General features: G+C 35.0%; 1 protein-coding gene and 2 pseudogenes across 1 annotated transcript; all 3 read left to right on the top strand.

Annotated features, from left to right (window-relative positions):
* Positions 1–6,391: 6,391 nt before the first annotated feature.
* LOC120160352 (proline--tRNA ligase, chloroplastic/mitochondrial-like) lies at positions 6,392–8,757 on the top strand. Its single transcript, XM_039171046.1, has 6 exons — positions 6,392–6,418; positions 6,880–6,922; positions 7,301–7,520; positions 8,109–8,192; positions 8,316–8,536; positions 8,672–8,757. Exons 1-5 carry the CDS (start codon positions 6,392–6,394, stop codon positions 8,458–8,460), a joined length of 519 nt encoding a protein of 172 aa, XP_039026977.1. The 3' UTR covers positions 8,461–8,536; positions 8,672–8,757.
* A 1,670-nt stretch (positions 8,758–10,427) lies between these two features.
* On the top strand, positions 10,428–12,937 carry LOC120159374 (annotated as a pseudogene).
* A 761-nt stretch (positions 12,938–13,698) lies between these two features.
* On the top strand, positions 13,699–16,737 carry LOC120208669 (annotated as a pseudogene).
* Positions 16,738–16,864: the final 127 nt, after the last annotated feature.

Genomic DNA, 16,864 nt, shown 5'->3' with positions numbered 1-16,864 from the left:
CTTGATCAGTCACGACGAAATCAAATTCAACTCTGAAAAAAAAGATAAATAAAAACAACGGTCAAACTATAAAAATGTGTTAAAAGATATAAAAAAAACATCATAAAAATAAGGAAAAAAATTATAAAGATATAATTATTAAAAATAAAAAAATATTATGATATAATAATATAAAAAAGAAATAAAAAATATCAACAATCAATGATCATCATACACGCTAATATCTCGCCAGTCATAAAAATAAAGGAGAAAAAAACTAATAACTAGCGTAGAATAAATTATCTTTTTATTTTAAATTAGAGCAATTTGTTTTTATACATGACAATTGATTATCATTTCACTCTTACCAAGAATACTCAATTAGGGATGGTTAAGGTAGAGTTGGATATAAAATTTAAGGGTAAAGTATATAAATAATCTCCAAACTTTTAAGATTTTTGCATTTTAATCTCGACTTTTAAAATTTGTAAAATAATCATAAAACATTCAGTTCATTTTTATTTTTGTCTCTATCGTTACCTCCGTTAATTTTTTTCTTGATGTGGTAGTTAACTTCCCATCAACTCTTTTCTTCTTTCTTCTTCTTCTTCTCGTCCTCCTCCTTCTTCTCCTCCTTAAAACCCTAACCTCCAAAAAAATCAAAGACTCAAAAATCATAACCCTATTGAAAATTATAACCTCCACAAAATCAAAAACCCAAAAATCATAACCCATTTAAAATCATAACCTCCACAAAATCAAAACACCCAAAAATCATAACCCTACAAAATATGATAAGGTTTACCGGAGAAAATCATAACATGTACTATAAAAATCGAACTGTTACCAGAGAAGTGGAAAAGAGATGGATATCGACATGTTCCCGTAGAGGAATGATTAAGGATTGGTGTTGGTGGAGCCAACCTCCATGAACGACAAACATCAACTCATACGATCTTTACCAAAAAGATAAGACGAAATCGTAGCTTAATATCACTAGGAAGATTACACCACTGTCCAAGAATTTACACCTTTTCATGATTTGTTTATCCTCAAAACACCGAACAAAGAACAACGAGGGGATTAATTGATATTTATAGGGCTCACGCGTTTAGCAAATCAACAAGCATACTCGGAGTTCAATTTAGTTTTTCTTCTTTACAAACAAAACAACAAAGATGAACAAGATAAAAAGATTCTTTACTACACTTGGATCATGTTACACGTATGAACTAAAGAAGAGCTATAATTTTGTGAGCAATCCGATGAAGTTGGGGGAGATGAGAAGCACATTCTGGCACAAGATTGTAGGAAAGTCATAGAATCGATAAGTCGATCCTTTGTTTGGTGAATGGTTGGAAGAAAATGAGTTGACCAGCCTGAGACATGAGCAACCAGCCATACTTGGAGAATCAAAAATAGGAGAATCATTTTGTGGGGTTATGATTTTTGGATTTTCATTTTTTTCGAGGTTATGATTTTTGGGTTTCTGATTTCGTGGAGCTTATGATTTTCAATGGGGTTATGATTTTCGGGATTTTGATTTTTTTGAAGTTAGGGTTTTCAAATAAGAAGAAGAATGAGAAGAAGATAGTTGGCGGGAGTTTAATTGCCACATCAGCAAAAAATTAACGGTAACGGCAGGGATATAAATGAAAATGAACTGAAAATTTGATGTATGTATTGTAAGTTTCAAAAGTTGGGTGACAAAAATACAAGTATTTTAAAAGTTCAAGGACTATTTATATACTTTACCCAAATTTTAATTCACTTAAATTTCACTTAAGTATAATTTATTTCCATTTCTGTTATCCGATTTGATATGAGTTTAGTAAACTACTAATGAATCAGAAACTTATTCGTTTTTTAGATACAAATTTATCTAACTTGACATGAAATAATATAATAAGATTTTAATTAAAAATATAAATATAGATATTATATTAATTAGTTTTTAATAAATAATATTAAAAATATTATTCTTCGGACGGATACTTATACCTTTATTATGACTTAATTTGACTTGTTTTTATTCTTAAAAATTTAGATTGAACCTTATTTAAACTTAAATTAAAAAATAATCATATAAAATTAGGTTGAATCAAAACCTATTATATTAAGATGAAATATACTCTCCTACGTTTAACATTTGTTTATTTTATTTTCTACTATTTTTTTATTTTCCACGTATTTTAGAAAAGAATAATTCCTCGTCTTATTGCTTCGATTCGTAATTATTTGTTTTCCTTTTAATAGGTGAATGGTCCCACAAGGAGGTCTACAAAAGGCACCGAGCAAGATAACGGTTAGAATATTTTATTTCGTAGCTAACAGCTTGACGGGACTGCCCTTGGCTTTTATTTCAAATTTCTGATGATGCCACGCAGTTATGGCTAAAAGGCCAGAAAGGTGTGAGAAACTCGTGACTTTTTGTAATGCAATGTACTGTTGCTGTGTTGCATTTGCCATTTGTCGCTAATGCCGATATTCTTAACCTTATTTGTAAGGGAGAAAACAAATAGTTTTATTATATTTTTTTTATATGTTTAAATATACTCTTTAATATTTAAATTAAATATATTTTAAAATTCATCAAACAACTTTAATAATTAAAGGATGTGATATTTTTTAGAAGTCATAAATTTAAATAATTATGTTTACAGAATATATATACATTATCAATTATGAAAATAATTTAATGAATAAATATTAATTTTCAATTAATTTAAAATATTAAAAAAGTTTAAGTGTTTAAAAAATATTAAAAATAAATGTAGGGTAAAGTATGGAAGATGGTAGACGACAAAAATCAACCGCTCAAACCAATCAAATCACCGAACCAAAACCGAGTGTACATGACTAAAATGACCCGGTCTTACAAACGTCCAACGGGTACAAGGACGAGCAATAGTCGGCTAAATTTGCGATGTTGGAATAGGGGTGTTTTTATTAACAAACCCCAACAAAAAAGCAAACGATTTATGTTACATTTTAATGCAGTAACAATTTATTATTACTGTTTTTTAATAATAAAAATTGATTATAAAATAATATATGTTTAATTTTTAAACATATATCTTACAAATATAATTATTTAAATTTAAATTTTATTTTAAAAATAATATATTTTTTATCACTTAACCTACTTGATTAAATTATTATTATTATCACTACTCTTTTATTTGATGTTCAGGTTGGAACAAATGAAACTCTATTGTCAAAGGCGCGCACGTGTGCTGATCCACTTGTTGGGATTACGTGTGTTTTCGTGACAAATTCCTCCCGTTTTTATACACAATTATAGAGGCACATAGTTGGATTTAAATTAGATTTGGATCGAATAAAAATCGATTCGGTTTTTTCATCAAGCCAAAAAATTGATTTATAAAAAACCCGGTTCGGATCATAACCGGTTTGGAGGGCCGGATGATGTAACTGGTGTAATCGGTTTTGGTTTGAAAAAATCTGTTTTTTTATAAAAAAAACCGTTTTTTCATCCGGTAAAAAATTCAGTCATCCAATTTTTTAAACCCCAGACCGGATTTTTTTCCGGATAAAAAACTGATTTTTTATCCGGTTTTTTTCAAACCGGTTTTTAATCTAATAAAAAATCCGGTCGTCTAATTTTTTTTCCAAACCGATTATACTATACGGTTTTAAAATATCCAATCCAATTTTTAAAAAAATCAATTTTTCTTAAAATCGATTTCAGATATTTTTTTACGTAAAATCGGATATTAATATTTTTTATGCAGCTCCATACAATGCTTTTGCAGGGTTACTTCGGTTACCCCGTTATCTCTTTGATTATGATATCTCAACTCCCATCCTCTTTTGGCTCTTTCTCCCTCGTTTTCACCCACCTTTCCCCTTCATGCCTTTTTTTCCTCCTTTATTCATTATCAAATGAAACCTTTTTCGATATCATTTGTTCTTTTTACGTTTTAAATTTTAAGATTTATAATTTTTTTTTAAAAAATTAAGACTATAATATTTAATAGTTAAAAAATATGATTTTTAAGTATCACGCATAACAATATTTAAAATTTAAATGTGATTTTTTCCCTTCAATCATCGGATTTTGGTAAGGAGTAGATAAACTAACCGTTTCATTAAACGGTTTAAAAAAGAATTGTTTGATTATTACTTTTTTTTTACTAGGTTCGTTTGTTCCAGTCTAACTTTTTACATCGATCCTATTTAGCTTTTTACCAAACCTTTTAATTGATCATTTTTAGCTTTTTACCCGGTACTAGATGACGACAGTGATGGGGAACGAGGTGGACTGCCTAAGGCAATGATTCATGGCTTCCTCGTCCATGCGTTGAAAAAAAAATTCTTATAAGGCTCTATTTAAATTATTATTTGAATTAGGGTGTTCGTTACAGTAATCTTATTGGTCGTCAAATGCTCATTGCGACAAAACCTTCTCTGTTGCAGCAACTCTTCTCTCGCTGTTGCAGCTCTATAGATCACCAAATTTCCATAGTTGTCGTGTGCTCCTAGAGACTAAGTAGTTACTATAAAAATCACCATACTTAAGCAAATAATTATTCAACTGTACTATGTGAAGATTTTTTTTTCATTACATTATTCAAACACTTTTACCAATAATAATAATCAACTTCTAATCCTATAATATATAAATATTTTTCTTCTCGTGTATTTTTTATTAATTATTTTCATAATGGGCTATAAAGTTCCAATTATGATTCACTTTCCTAGTTCCCCACTCGTGAAGGATATGAAAAAGGTAAAAAGCTATTTTGTTTCAATCAAAAGTAACAAAAGATTTGTTACTACCCCAATGAAAAAAAAAGGTGTACTCAAAAGTAGTCTACAAAATAAACATTATTCGATACATTATTAAAAAAAATTATAAATTATAATACAATTAAATTACATTAAATTTCTATATTTAATTATAAAATATATGTATTTAAAATTTTTAGTTATTAACAACAATACACACATACCCTGTAAGCTATTTGAACTTAAGACTTTAAACAAAGGAAATAACACTCCTTCTAATAAACGAAGACAATACTCTTTTTAATCGTTGAATCCACTTAATAAATTGTTTTAATTAAAATTTTAAAAATTAATAAAATATTTATATCATTTTTGCGTATTTATATATATAACATAGACCGCCCCACAAATTGGAATAAATAATGAAGTTTTCTTCATTATAAAGGTGGATCCAAGTAGGAGAGCGCAAGCAATGGATATTTTAGAAACCGCCCACAAATTGGGTGGATGCGTGTGTTATGGACCTACAAGCCTAAAGCTAAACCGGCATACCACATGTAGAAGCCATAAAGGTAGGTGAAAGACTTTCATCCCATTTTTTTAAAATTTAATTTAAATTAATTAAATCCCATTCCAATCACGTCTCACAAAAATTTCTACCGGCATTATCTTTTTTCTATAATTATTAATATTTATATTTATAATAATTATAAGATAATATTTGTTTAATTTTTTTAATCTATTAATATACACATTTAGTAGAGACAGCAAGAACTTTTAGAGAAAATAATCTTTTCTTTTATTGATGATTTTAATACTATTATTTATTATTAATTCAAATCATTGACATAACTTGAATAGCCTTATAACCAATCTCTGTAAATTTTGATAATTACTTTTTAAATTTGAACATATTAATATTATCTCATCAAATCAATTAATAGTTTAATAATAAAAGTATAAAAAATTCAGTTTGAATAAATTTTTTTTTAATTTAAATAATATGTAATACATTAATTTTATATAATTATGAATTATATTATAAAATGAATTATTTTAAAATTTTACAATAACGTATTTTCTCCTGATTGACTTATTATGTCTGTCGCGGCCTGAATCAAGCCCAGACTCAGTCTTAACTCGGCCCAGCCATGATAACTGAGCCATGTATACATTGGTTAAATCTAATCCCATCTCAGAGCGAAGGGGCTTCTAAATTTTGGTTAAATGACTTCAGAATTATTCTTGCAAATTTGTCTTCCAACTCAGTTAAACAAACGTCTAATTATGTTTTCAGTCCCTATTCTTTATATATTTTATATTTAATTATTATATATATACACAATCCACTTAAATAATGTAAACCTAATTAGTTATAATCTAGCAACACAAATTTATTCATTAACATTTTTGTAAATAAAAAAGCAAGACTTCTTTATTGTAGCCTTCTACTCTACCAATTTCACCATTGCTGTCGTTTTTCAGTGCTTTAAATGAAAGCACTTTGATTTTACCTATCGATGAAAAAGAGGAAGGAATTAGTGGGTCCCAAACTATTCTTTCAAAGTGTAAGGTAGACTAGATTCTAGAGTTTGACAATTTTCAGGGACACAGGTGATTGATACACCAGAGCACCTTTTTTCTCTTTACCATTCCTGAGATGGATATGCATCCAGGGAGCAATAAGGTATTACCTAATGAAGTTAATGTTAAGGAATTGCTGGAAAATAGTGCACTTCTATTATTTACTTCTCCCTTGCACTTCTATTTACTGTCACATAAATGAAATTGGATAAGTACAAAGAAAATTATCTGACCTTTGTATTTAACTCCATAAATTATAAAGGCTTTTTACCGAGACTTTGCTTGCACAGTTCACTGATGAAAATGGACAAAGGCAACATGTGTGGCGAACATCTTGGGCTACAGTACAAGGTTTACTGGTGGTATTATCATGATCCATGGAGATGATATGGCTTGATGCTTCGTCCGAGAATTGCACCAATACAGGTCTGTAAGAATGTTTTTTATGATGAACTGTAATAGATGGCCTGAACTTTGGTGGCATTTGTTGATTGGTCTTTTCCTGACTGAACGCAATGGTAAATATGCTGTTAATATAAAACTTGAAACTAAACTTGATGACAGATCAAAGGACGACAGGATGGAAGTTCAATTTCTGGAGATGAAGGTATCTTTACATCTAAATGTGGTAGCCATTATCGGTTATACACAAGTCTGTGTTCTTCCTCAACCAGAAAAATAGGGATCGAGAATCCCCTAGAAAGTTCATAAACCTGTTCACAATCCACAAAATGTGCATGGATGCGATCCTGATCTGTCTTTTGAACTGTTTTGGGTCCTTGTATCAGTTCATTATGCGTCATATCTTTAACTTTCATCTGCCTCAAGCTTGATTTGGGAATCCCCTAGGAAGTTCATGAAACTTGTCCACATCCCATAAAAATGTGTACGGGTGCAATCCTTCCATTTGTTGAACTGTAAGTTTTGGGCTATACCATTTCCTTTTGTGATATATCTTTTAACTTTCATCTGCCTCATTCCTCAGCTTTAGACAATAATTTTGTAGGAGTGTCTCTGAGGATTGAAATTGGGCCACGTGATGTTTCAAGTGGGAGTGTGGTCATATCTAGAAGAGATATTCCTGCGAAGCAAGGGAAAGTTTTTGGAATATCTATGGAACCTTCAATATTAGAAGCTTATGTCAAAGACAGGTTGGACGAGATCCAATCATCTCTTCTTCAGAGGGCAATATCTTTCTGGGACAGGTGTGTTTTCCTTCTCAAGCAATTATTAGGAGTTTCAGCATAAGGAGAGTTTGATTGATAACGTTTTTTTAGCTTTGATACTCATTATGGCAACCCTATAGCTGTTCGTTTCGGATCAAGATTAATAATGTACTATGTAGGCGTATATGATGAGTTTGTGAAGCTAAAGTATTCAGGCTACACCATTGAATTGGCAAACATGCTCTTTCATTTGTAACCACAGATCTTAAACTGTACAACTAGCCTCTTGTTAAACCAGCAAAATTTCTTTGAAGTGTTCCCACTCCAGATTCCTATTTCGTCCCTTCTTGAAGTTGTAATATAATAAGATCAGTCTGGAGATATTCAATTGTTGACAATGTCTCCAAGTACTATTTGAATTCATTTTGTCTTATTAGGTGTCCGTTTGATTGATTAGGTTTCACAGTCTCTAAATGGATGGATAGTGGTATATGTCTTTCTTGTAAGCTTCAATTTTCCAGAGAGCTAAATGGAGTTTTTTGAGTTGAACAGAATGCATCTATTTCCCTGCATTCTCTGGAGTTTATTGTTCTTTCTTTCTAATGCTCTCCTGGACTCTTTCTGCAGTAACATAGTGGATGTGAGCTCTTGTGATGAACTCAAGGAAGCGATATCTTTCGGCAAATGGGCGAGGGGACCTTGGTCTGCTAGGTAGACTACCCTTTCTTAGACAATGGCCATAACCGAATTATTTTACTATTTTTAATTTCACAATATTTTTACCAAAACATGTGCATTTGTGAGTCTAACAATATCTTCCTTTTGTTTCTGAAGTGATGCAGACGAGGTAAGAGTTAAAGAAGAAACGGGGGTGACGATTCGATGTTTCCCCTTTGAGCAGTTTCGGGTCACCAAAACATGCTTGATGACAGGCAACCCAGCAGAGGAAGTTGCCATTTTTGGTAAAGTTGATCTTTGAGCTCATAGACCTATCTAGTTTTGCAGTTATATCTTGAATTTTGTCCAGGTTTTTATGCCCTCTTCTTCACCTATTAAACACGTAGCTCTGGTTACATTCACCGAAACAACGAACGTAACCGTTGTGTGGTTTTAAAGCTTTTTTCATTTGGTCATATCCTGCCTCACTTTCAGGGGATCTAGGACTATGGTCTATATTCCGGGCTGATATAGCGATATTTATGTATAAAGGCGACATCGATTGATTGCATTCTGTAACCCATGATCTTCCTTTGTATAATGGAGGTTCTTCATGAAAGGTCGATATTGACATAAATCGATTGATTTATGCTACTTCTTTTGTGTTGTACTGGATGAAGACAACCCTCATGGCTCTCTGGCTGGAGAACCATTCCAACCACAAGTTTGTCGCAAGAATCCTTCCGATATGATCTTCACATACCAATGCCATGCCCTGTGCATAAAATAAGGGCAAACAATCATGATGTATTTGGATTGAAAAAATGATTAATAAGGAGGGGAACTGAGAACTATCCACCAACCAACTCAAACATAAAAATTTCAACAAATTAGGGCCACTCCCCTCACACCACACCCTCTTGTATAAGGAGTGGCGACAAGCAGTCATTAGGACATGTGGATTGTAGCATTGGAAGGCCATAGAAAACAAGTAAATACTAATTCCTAATACCAACAGTGATGAAGAGTTAATGTGAAAATTATAATTCGTATTAATCACATGGATAGGTATTTTTTGTAGGTGCATCGACCGTGGCCATCTTAAAGGGTGCGGTAGGCGGTGAGAAAATAGCGGTAGAAGCCATCATTTGTAGTTTTAGCCGGCGTTGAGTGGCAAGCACGAGCGCGCTTCAATTACGTATTCATCTCATGCTATTATAGCCGCCATGAGCACCAGCCTCCTTGTGTTGATCGCCACTGTTCTAATTTATATTTGCAAATGCCATTTCTTATCTCATTGTCCCCACATGTATCTATTTATATATCTGTTTTTTTTAGTTCTATGACATAAAATATATCTTCTAAAAATTATGAAAAGCTCCCAAAGCTTTATTTTAAGTTTATGAAAATATTTTTAATTTTTTCTTCTCAAATTTTAATTAAACTTTCAGAATTTTTTTAAATTTTTGACTTTTGAGCGTATTTTATTTCAAATCTTAATGATAGAGATGGAGAAGAGCAATATATTCTTATTTTAAGATAATTTAACAAGAAGATTGTAGATCGAAGTTATTTTTCAACGGATTTTGAGTTCAAATTAAGATGATATCACACTCTAAAACTTTTAAAATAAAAAAACAGGTATAAAATAAAGATAAGAAAAAATAAGGTGACTTCCATATCATAAAAAAGTCCCACTCAATAAAAATATATAACATCATCCTGTTTTTAAATTTAACATTTGAGTGACAATAATAAAAAATTAAAAAATTAAACGATTGAATTAAAATTTTAAAAGTTAGTAACCAAAATGGAATACGGTTGAAGTTAAGTGATGTTAAAACCGTAATTTACCCTTTAAATTTTGAGGAGTTGTACATGTAAAAGCAACTCTATGTAGCTTTGTTGTCGTGTCAGTGCTCTTCAACAAGCGAACAGTGGGAAGGGGGAGAAATAAAAAAGGTCAATTTCATTTTTTCTGCTACCGTGCTGGCATCAACTGAAAATGATTTTAATGGTGATTTGTCCATGGTTAACTGGATCATAAATAATAGCCAAAAAGAGAGCACTTACGAATGTGAACGGTTCTAAAGAAATACTTTCAGATATTACCAGAAAAACCATCAACTTCCATGGCCAAATCCACTCTCTCCTAGTCTCCAAGTGACCCAGTTTCTTCAAAAGCATTCTCCCCTTCTTCTGTGACCTTCCATGGATACTCAAGGCTTCACCTTTTAGCTCTAACTTTCCTTTCTCTCTTTACTTAGCTAAATCTTTCGTCCCTAAAATAACTTCCTCCTCAACTGTGGATCAAATGCCAACGCTTCCCTTATAATCGTGTCTTCATATCTGATTCAGTGAAACCCAGTTCGGTTTCCCTCTCGGCTGAGCGATCCGTTTCACTTACTGACAGAAACCCATCTCCGAGTTCACCCATTTTATACCGCACGGCCGAGTTTTCACCTCCGAGTCGAGCTACGAGTTCGACGTCAAGCAGAACGGAATGGACTCACTTGGTACGCCTCCATTTCTCTCGTTTATAGCTCAAAATTTCAACTTGGCTTCTGCGAAATTCGATGTTTTGGCTAATGGCTTCTTGTTACTGCGTGGGTTTTAGTGCTTACAAGACTGTGCTAAAAGAGTTTTTGCTGAGAATTGATGGTGAAGTTCTTGAAATCATGTTAGTCCTCTGGGTGATTCTGGTTTGCATTTGTAAGTGCAATTGAGGTGTTCATCTCCTAAAGGCTTTATAATCGATGATGGAGCTAAGTTAGTTACGGTAATGGAATTGAGAGTTACAAGAACTTAACATCTCAGGTTTTAGAGACTGTTCATAGGGTTAATGTTGGTGGATTGAAATTGACTCCTTTTAATGATAGTTTTTGGAGAACTTGGATCCCTGACGATGGCTTCCTCGTGTTCGAATCCGCTGCGAAAAAAGCGGTCACCACTCATGTGCCGAATTACCAGAATGGGGGCGCTAACCCGTGAAATTGCCCCGGACAATGTTTATATGACTGCCGACATGAACCGAGATAATTCGACATTGAACGGTATTTTCAATATCACTTGGGACTTTCTGTAGGTTCAGTTGCTGCTCCACACTTGGTTAGGTTGCATTTTTGTGATATTGTTAGCCCTGCCCTTAATCAACTCTACTTCAATGTGTATATCAATGATTACTGCTTAGGGATCTGGATTGTCGATGCTTACGGTTCATGTGCTTTCATCTCCTGTCTACTTAGATTTTGTTGTGGATTCGGATGATTCGGGGGTTATTCGTGTGAGTGTTGGACCTTCAGATTTGAGCACTCCTTCGAAAATTAATGCGATTCTAAATGGGGCTGAGATCATGAGGTTGGTGAATCCTATAGGTTTGCAAGCCAAGTCTAAGAAAAACATTTGGATTTTGGTGGGTTTTATGTTGGTGGCTTTGTTATCTGTTGTTTGGCTATGGCTGCAGTTCTGCTAATGTTTAAGTGCAAGAAGAAATCGAAACTGCCGAGACGTGTAGAAAGTGCTGGTTGGACACCGCTACGTGTTTATGGGGGCAGTTCGTATAGTAGAATGTCTGAAGGGACTGCTACTACGTCTCCAGGTCCTAACGTAGCTTGAAAATCCCGTTTGTCGACATACAGGCCGCAACTAACAAGTTTGACAAGAGTTGATTATCGGAATGGGGATTTGGTATGGTCTACAAAGGGGTACTTAAGGACAATACCAAGGTTGCCGTGAAGCGAGGTGTTCCGGGATCAAGGCAGGGTCTCCCTGAGTTCCAGACCGAGATAACTGTTTTCTCAAAGATTCGTCACCGGCATCTTGCTTCACTAGTCGGGTATTGTGAAGAACAGTCGGAAATGATACTGGTCTATGAGTACATGGAAAATGGACCATTGAAGAACCATTTATACGGTTTAAAACATCTTCCTTTGTCCTGGAAGTAAAGGCTCGAAGTATGCATTGGCTCAGCTAGAGGTCTTCACTACCTTCATACTGGTTCAGCACAAGGTATCATTCATCGTGACATCAAATCTACCAACATACTGCTCGATGAAAATTTCATTGCCAAGGTTGCTGACTTTGGTCTCTCACGATCCGGACCATGTCTTAATGAAACTCATGTAAGCACTGGGGTAAAAGGTAGCTTCGGGTATCTCGATCCTGAGTATTTCCGGAGACAGCAGCTGACTGATAAATCAGATGTTTATTCATTCGGGGTCGTGCTTTTCGAGGTACTTTGTGCTAGGCCTGCCGTTGATCCATGTCACTAGGGAGCAGGTGAACTTAGCAGAATGGGCAATGCAGTGGCAAAAAAAGGTATGCTAGGAAAAATCATTGATCCCAACCTCGTGGGACAAATAAAGCCTAGCTGTTTGAAGAAATACGGAGAAACAGCCGAGAAATGCTTGGCCGACTACGGTGTCGATAGACCGACTATGGGCGATGTCTTGTGGAATTTGGAGCATGCACTTCGGCTACAAGAATCAGGGCTGGAAGAACCATACGAAGACGGAAACATGAACGGAATGGATTATCCGACACCTTGTGTTACCACATCCGGGCCATCTGACAACGCTGGACAGAGAAAGATGATCCTATGGTAGTTCAGACATGACAACAGGCCAAATTTTCTCAATTGATGACAAATGAAGGCAGATAGTCGACAGAGATACAATGAAACGAGGGTCATTTCTCATTCCCAAATTTTCGTGCATGTATATTGGAAGTTTCACATTCTCCCCTTTCTTCAATATTTTCGTTCTATTTGTAGCAAAGTTGCATCTTAGCTGTCTTTCTCATATCATTCGTGTATGGTAATCAAAAGTAATTGGTTTAAAATACTTCATTTACTTTCCAGTTAACGATATAACAAGTGATGGTGGACTTTTACTTTAATTAAAAAAAGGTGGGAAATGCAGCAGAAAGATTCGGCAGGGCGGCGGAGAAACTCCACTCTCAGCATTCCACGTTCCTCTAATATATATATATATATATATATATATATATATATGTTAGCCGATCATTTCAAGTGATGAGAATAATATTTATTTTTCATTTGTTTACAGAAAAACATTATTTTTTTTAAAGGTATTACACGTGATAGATTTTTCGGATAATTTTTCTTATATTGTTATTATATAGAATTAAAATAAAATAACATATATTTTTAATACGTATTTATATGAACACAAGTTATAGAGTTATTAGTAGAGCCGAATATATAAGTTAAAGCCCGCAGGCTACCCGTATAATCTTCGGTATGTGCAGACTTCGGGCCTTAAAAAATAAAGCTCGTTTAAATTGCAGATTTATTAGCCAATATCATTAAACCGGTGAGTTTAATACGTATACCCGTGGACAGCCCGCTTAATTTAATTATTTTTTTTCAATTTATTTTATTTTTTATAAAAGACAATTCACATTTAACCTAATTCATATTTTATATAAATTTTAACCCTAACTCAATTCACGCTTTATGTACACTGAAATCTTAAATTCAATTCACGATTTAATTTGATGATGTGCAATTTTAAAGTATGAAACCAAATGCCCACAACCCCATTCACATCTCGAAACCCTCCAAGTAAACGTTCTCAATTCACACTGAAGCAAGCAACTGAAGCAAGCCCCCAAATCCAATTCACACTCTCACTCTCGGTCTCTCACGAACCAGCGGCGCAACATCGTCGATTCGAACAAGCGCTGGATCTCCTCGCCACGAACCTGAACCAGCGTCGCGACTCCTCCACACGAACCACTGTCGATGCTTGTGTCTCCTCCTTAGCCACGAACTAGCGACACTGACGTCTTCTCCTCAACCACAAACAACCTAGACATCTCCTCAACCGCGAGTCTGTCAGAACAACACCTTCCTCAACCCACATAGTGAGTTTTTGTTCTTTGTTTGTTAATTGTTATGCTTATAGTGCTTGTGTTCTGTGTTTTTTTATATTGATTTTATTTTAATTTTCTCATGGTATAATGTGATTATTTGACTGATATGTCAAATCTAGTTCTGGTTTGGTCAATTGATTGTTGTAGCTTCCACTGTGTTTGTTGAACTATGGATTTCTCTAGTGATCCCTTAGATGAAAGTGTTGGTATGGTGGATGATATTGGAATGAAAATTAATGGAGCAAGTTGCTGGATTATTTTTTAAAGGGGTAACAAGTTAAAATATTATTTTTTTATTACATTTAAAATTGTTGTTATTTAACGGGTCGTGGATAAGCCTGTTAGCCCGGGTTAAATGGTACGAAAACAACAGAGATAAAAACAAAATCGTTTCCCATTCACGACAATGACAAGTGTTATGTAATCGCTTGTTTCATGAAGAGCATAATTCTATAGTGATTCATGAACCCTTTTGCTTGATTTGATTATCCTGTTGATCTCTTTCTCCAATTCTTCAAGTCCTCCCACTTCCTCCAGGTCCTGCCCAACATCAAAACACCCATGAAAAAGAGTTTATATTTGATGCACTAATATGGTAAGAGCATGCTAGATGCTCAGCCAGAGCTTTTCATTAGGCTTGTACCAGACAAAGTCAACAAGTCCCTCTCTATCATTGACAGTGGTATTGACATGACTAAAGCAGGTAATGTTGCTTTATATTCAATCTTTTATACATAGATTTGAGGTTCGAATTTGTTGGCATGGCTTCTTAATTACTTTTTTTTATTGATATGTACAGATTTGGTGAACAACTTCGGTACAATTGCAAGGTCTGGAACCAAAGAGTTCATGGAGGCCTTGCAAGCTGGAGCTGATGTGAGCATGATTGGACAATTCGGTGTCGTTTCTACTCTGCTTACCTCGTTGCTGAGAAAGTCATTGTGACCACAAAGCACAATGATGATGAGCAGTACATTTGGGAGTCCCAAGCTGGTGGCTCCTTCACCGTCACCCGGGATGTCAATGGAGAGCAGCTTGGTAGGGGAACTAAGATTACGCTCTTCCTTAAGGAAGATCAGGTAAATATTTTGCTCGTTTTTTACAAAAGTTTTAGAATTATATCTTTATGATTTGGAAAGTTTGTTGTTTGCAAATTGTATTTTGCAGCTGGAGTACTTGGAGGAGAGGAGGATCAAGGACCTTGTGAAGAAGCACTCTGAGTTCATTAGCTACCCCATATACCTATGGACTGAGAAGACGACCGAGAAAGAGATTAGCGACGATGAAGATGATGAACCCAAGAAAGATGGAAGGAAATGTTTGGATGTTGAGGAGGAGAACAAATCTAAGAAGAAAAAGAAGATCAAGGAGGTATCTCATGAGTGGCAACTTATCAACAAGCAGAAACCAATCTGGTTGCGTAAGCCGGAGGAGATCACTAAAGAGGAGTATGCCTCTTTTACAAGAGCTTGACTAATGATTGGGAGGATCATCTTGCCGTCAAGCACTTCTCTGTTGAAGGCCAGCTCGAATTCAAGGCCATTCTCTTTGTGCCGAAGAGGCTCCTTTCAATCTCTTCGACACTAGGAAGAAGATGAACAACATCAAGTTCTATGTTAGGAGGGCGTTCATAATGGCAACTGCGAGGAGCTTATTCCCTAGTACCTTGGATTTGTGAAAGGTGTTGTTGATTCCGATGACTTGCCACTCAAATCTCTCGTGAGATGCTACAACAGAACAAGATTCTGAAGGTGATTAGGTAAAATATTGTGAAAAAGTGCATTGAGATGTTCAATGAGATTGCTGAGAACAAGGAGGACTACAACAAATTTTATGAATCTTTTTCAAAGAACCTGAAGTTGGGCATTCATGAAGATAGCCAAAACAGGGCTAAGCTAGCTGACCTTCTCCGATACCGCTCGACCAAGAGTGGTGATGAGTTGACAAGCTTGAAGGACTTCCAGAATGAAGGCCAAAAAGACATTTACTACATCACTGGCGAGAGCAAGAAGGCAGTGGAGAACTCTCCTTCTTGGAGAAACTGAGAAGAAGGGATATGAAGTTCTTTTCATGGTCGACGCCATTGAGGAGTACGCGGTTGGACAATTGAAGGATGACGGCAAGAAGCTTGTTTCAGCCACGAAGGAAGGTTTGAAGCTTGATGACGAGAGTGAGGAAGAGAAAAAGAAAAAGGAGGAGAAAAAGAAGTCTTTTGAGATCTCTGCAAGACGATCAAGGATATATTAGGAGACAAAGTGGAGAAGGTGGTTGTCTCCGACAGGATTGTCGACTTGCCTTGTTGTCTGGTCACTGGAGAGCACGGCTGGACTGCAAACATGGAAAGGATTATGAAAGCACAGGCCCTAAGGGATAACAGCAGGAGTTCTTACATGTCGAGCAAAGGAAGACTATGGAGATTAATCCCGACAATGGAATCATGGAAGAGCTGAGGAAGAGGGTTGAGGCTGACAAGAACGATAAATCGGTCAAGGATCTAGTGCTGTTGCTATTTGAGACCGCACTTTTGACCTCCGGGTTCAGCTTGGATGATCCCAACACATTGGCGGCTAGAATCCATAGAATGCTGAAGTTGGGACTGAGCGTCGACGAGGACGAAACCGGAGGTGATGATGCCAACATGCATGCTCTTGAGGAAGATGAAGCCGAGGGAAGCAAGACGGAGGAGGTGGATTAAAATCATACACAAACGTTTAGGTGAATTTATTGTGCTTGTGAGGTTTCATTGTTCTGTTGTGTGTTAAACAAGTAAAGGTATATGAACTTTATCAAATAATTTAATTTTACACAACCTTTTACTTCACAATATAGCA

Source organism: Hibiscus syriacus, unplaced genomic scaffold (assembly GCF_006381635.1).
Source record: "Hibiscus syriacus cultivar Baekdansim isolate YM2019G1 unplaced genomic scaffold, ASM638163v2 tig00000002_pilon, whole genome shotgun sequence".
In the NCBI taxonomy this organism is placed as follows: domain Eukaryota; kingdom Viridiplantae; phylum Streptophyta; class Magnoliopsida; order Malvales; family Malvaceae; genus Hibiscus; species Hibiscus syriacus.
The sequence above is the reverse complement of the archived record's forward strand: the minus strand, read 5'-3'. Positions and strand labels throughout refer to the sequence as shown.

What these genes read in the sequence shown, in the direction of transcription:
- LOC120160352 (XM_039171046.1), top strand. Translation starts at nt 6,392, where the DNA reads ATGGATATGCATCCAGGGAGCAATAAG. An exon ending in TGCATCCAGGGAGCAATAAG is followed by an intron (nt 6,419 to 6,879) that starts GTATTACCTAAT and finishes ACTTGATGACAG; the next exon opens with ATCAAAGGACGACAGGATGG. An exon ending in AGGGGACCTTGGTCTGCTAG is followed by an intron (nt 8,193 to 8,315) that starts GTAGACTACCCT and finishes TTGTTTCTGAAG; the next exon opens with TGATGCAGACGAGGTAAGAG.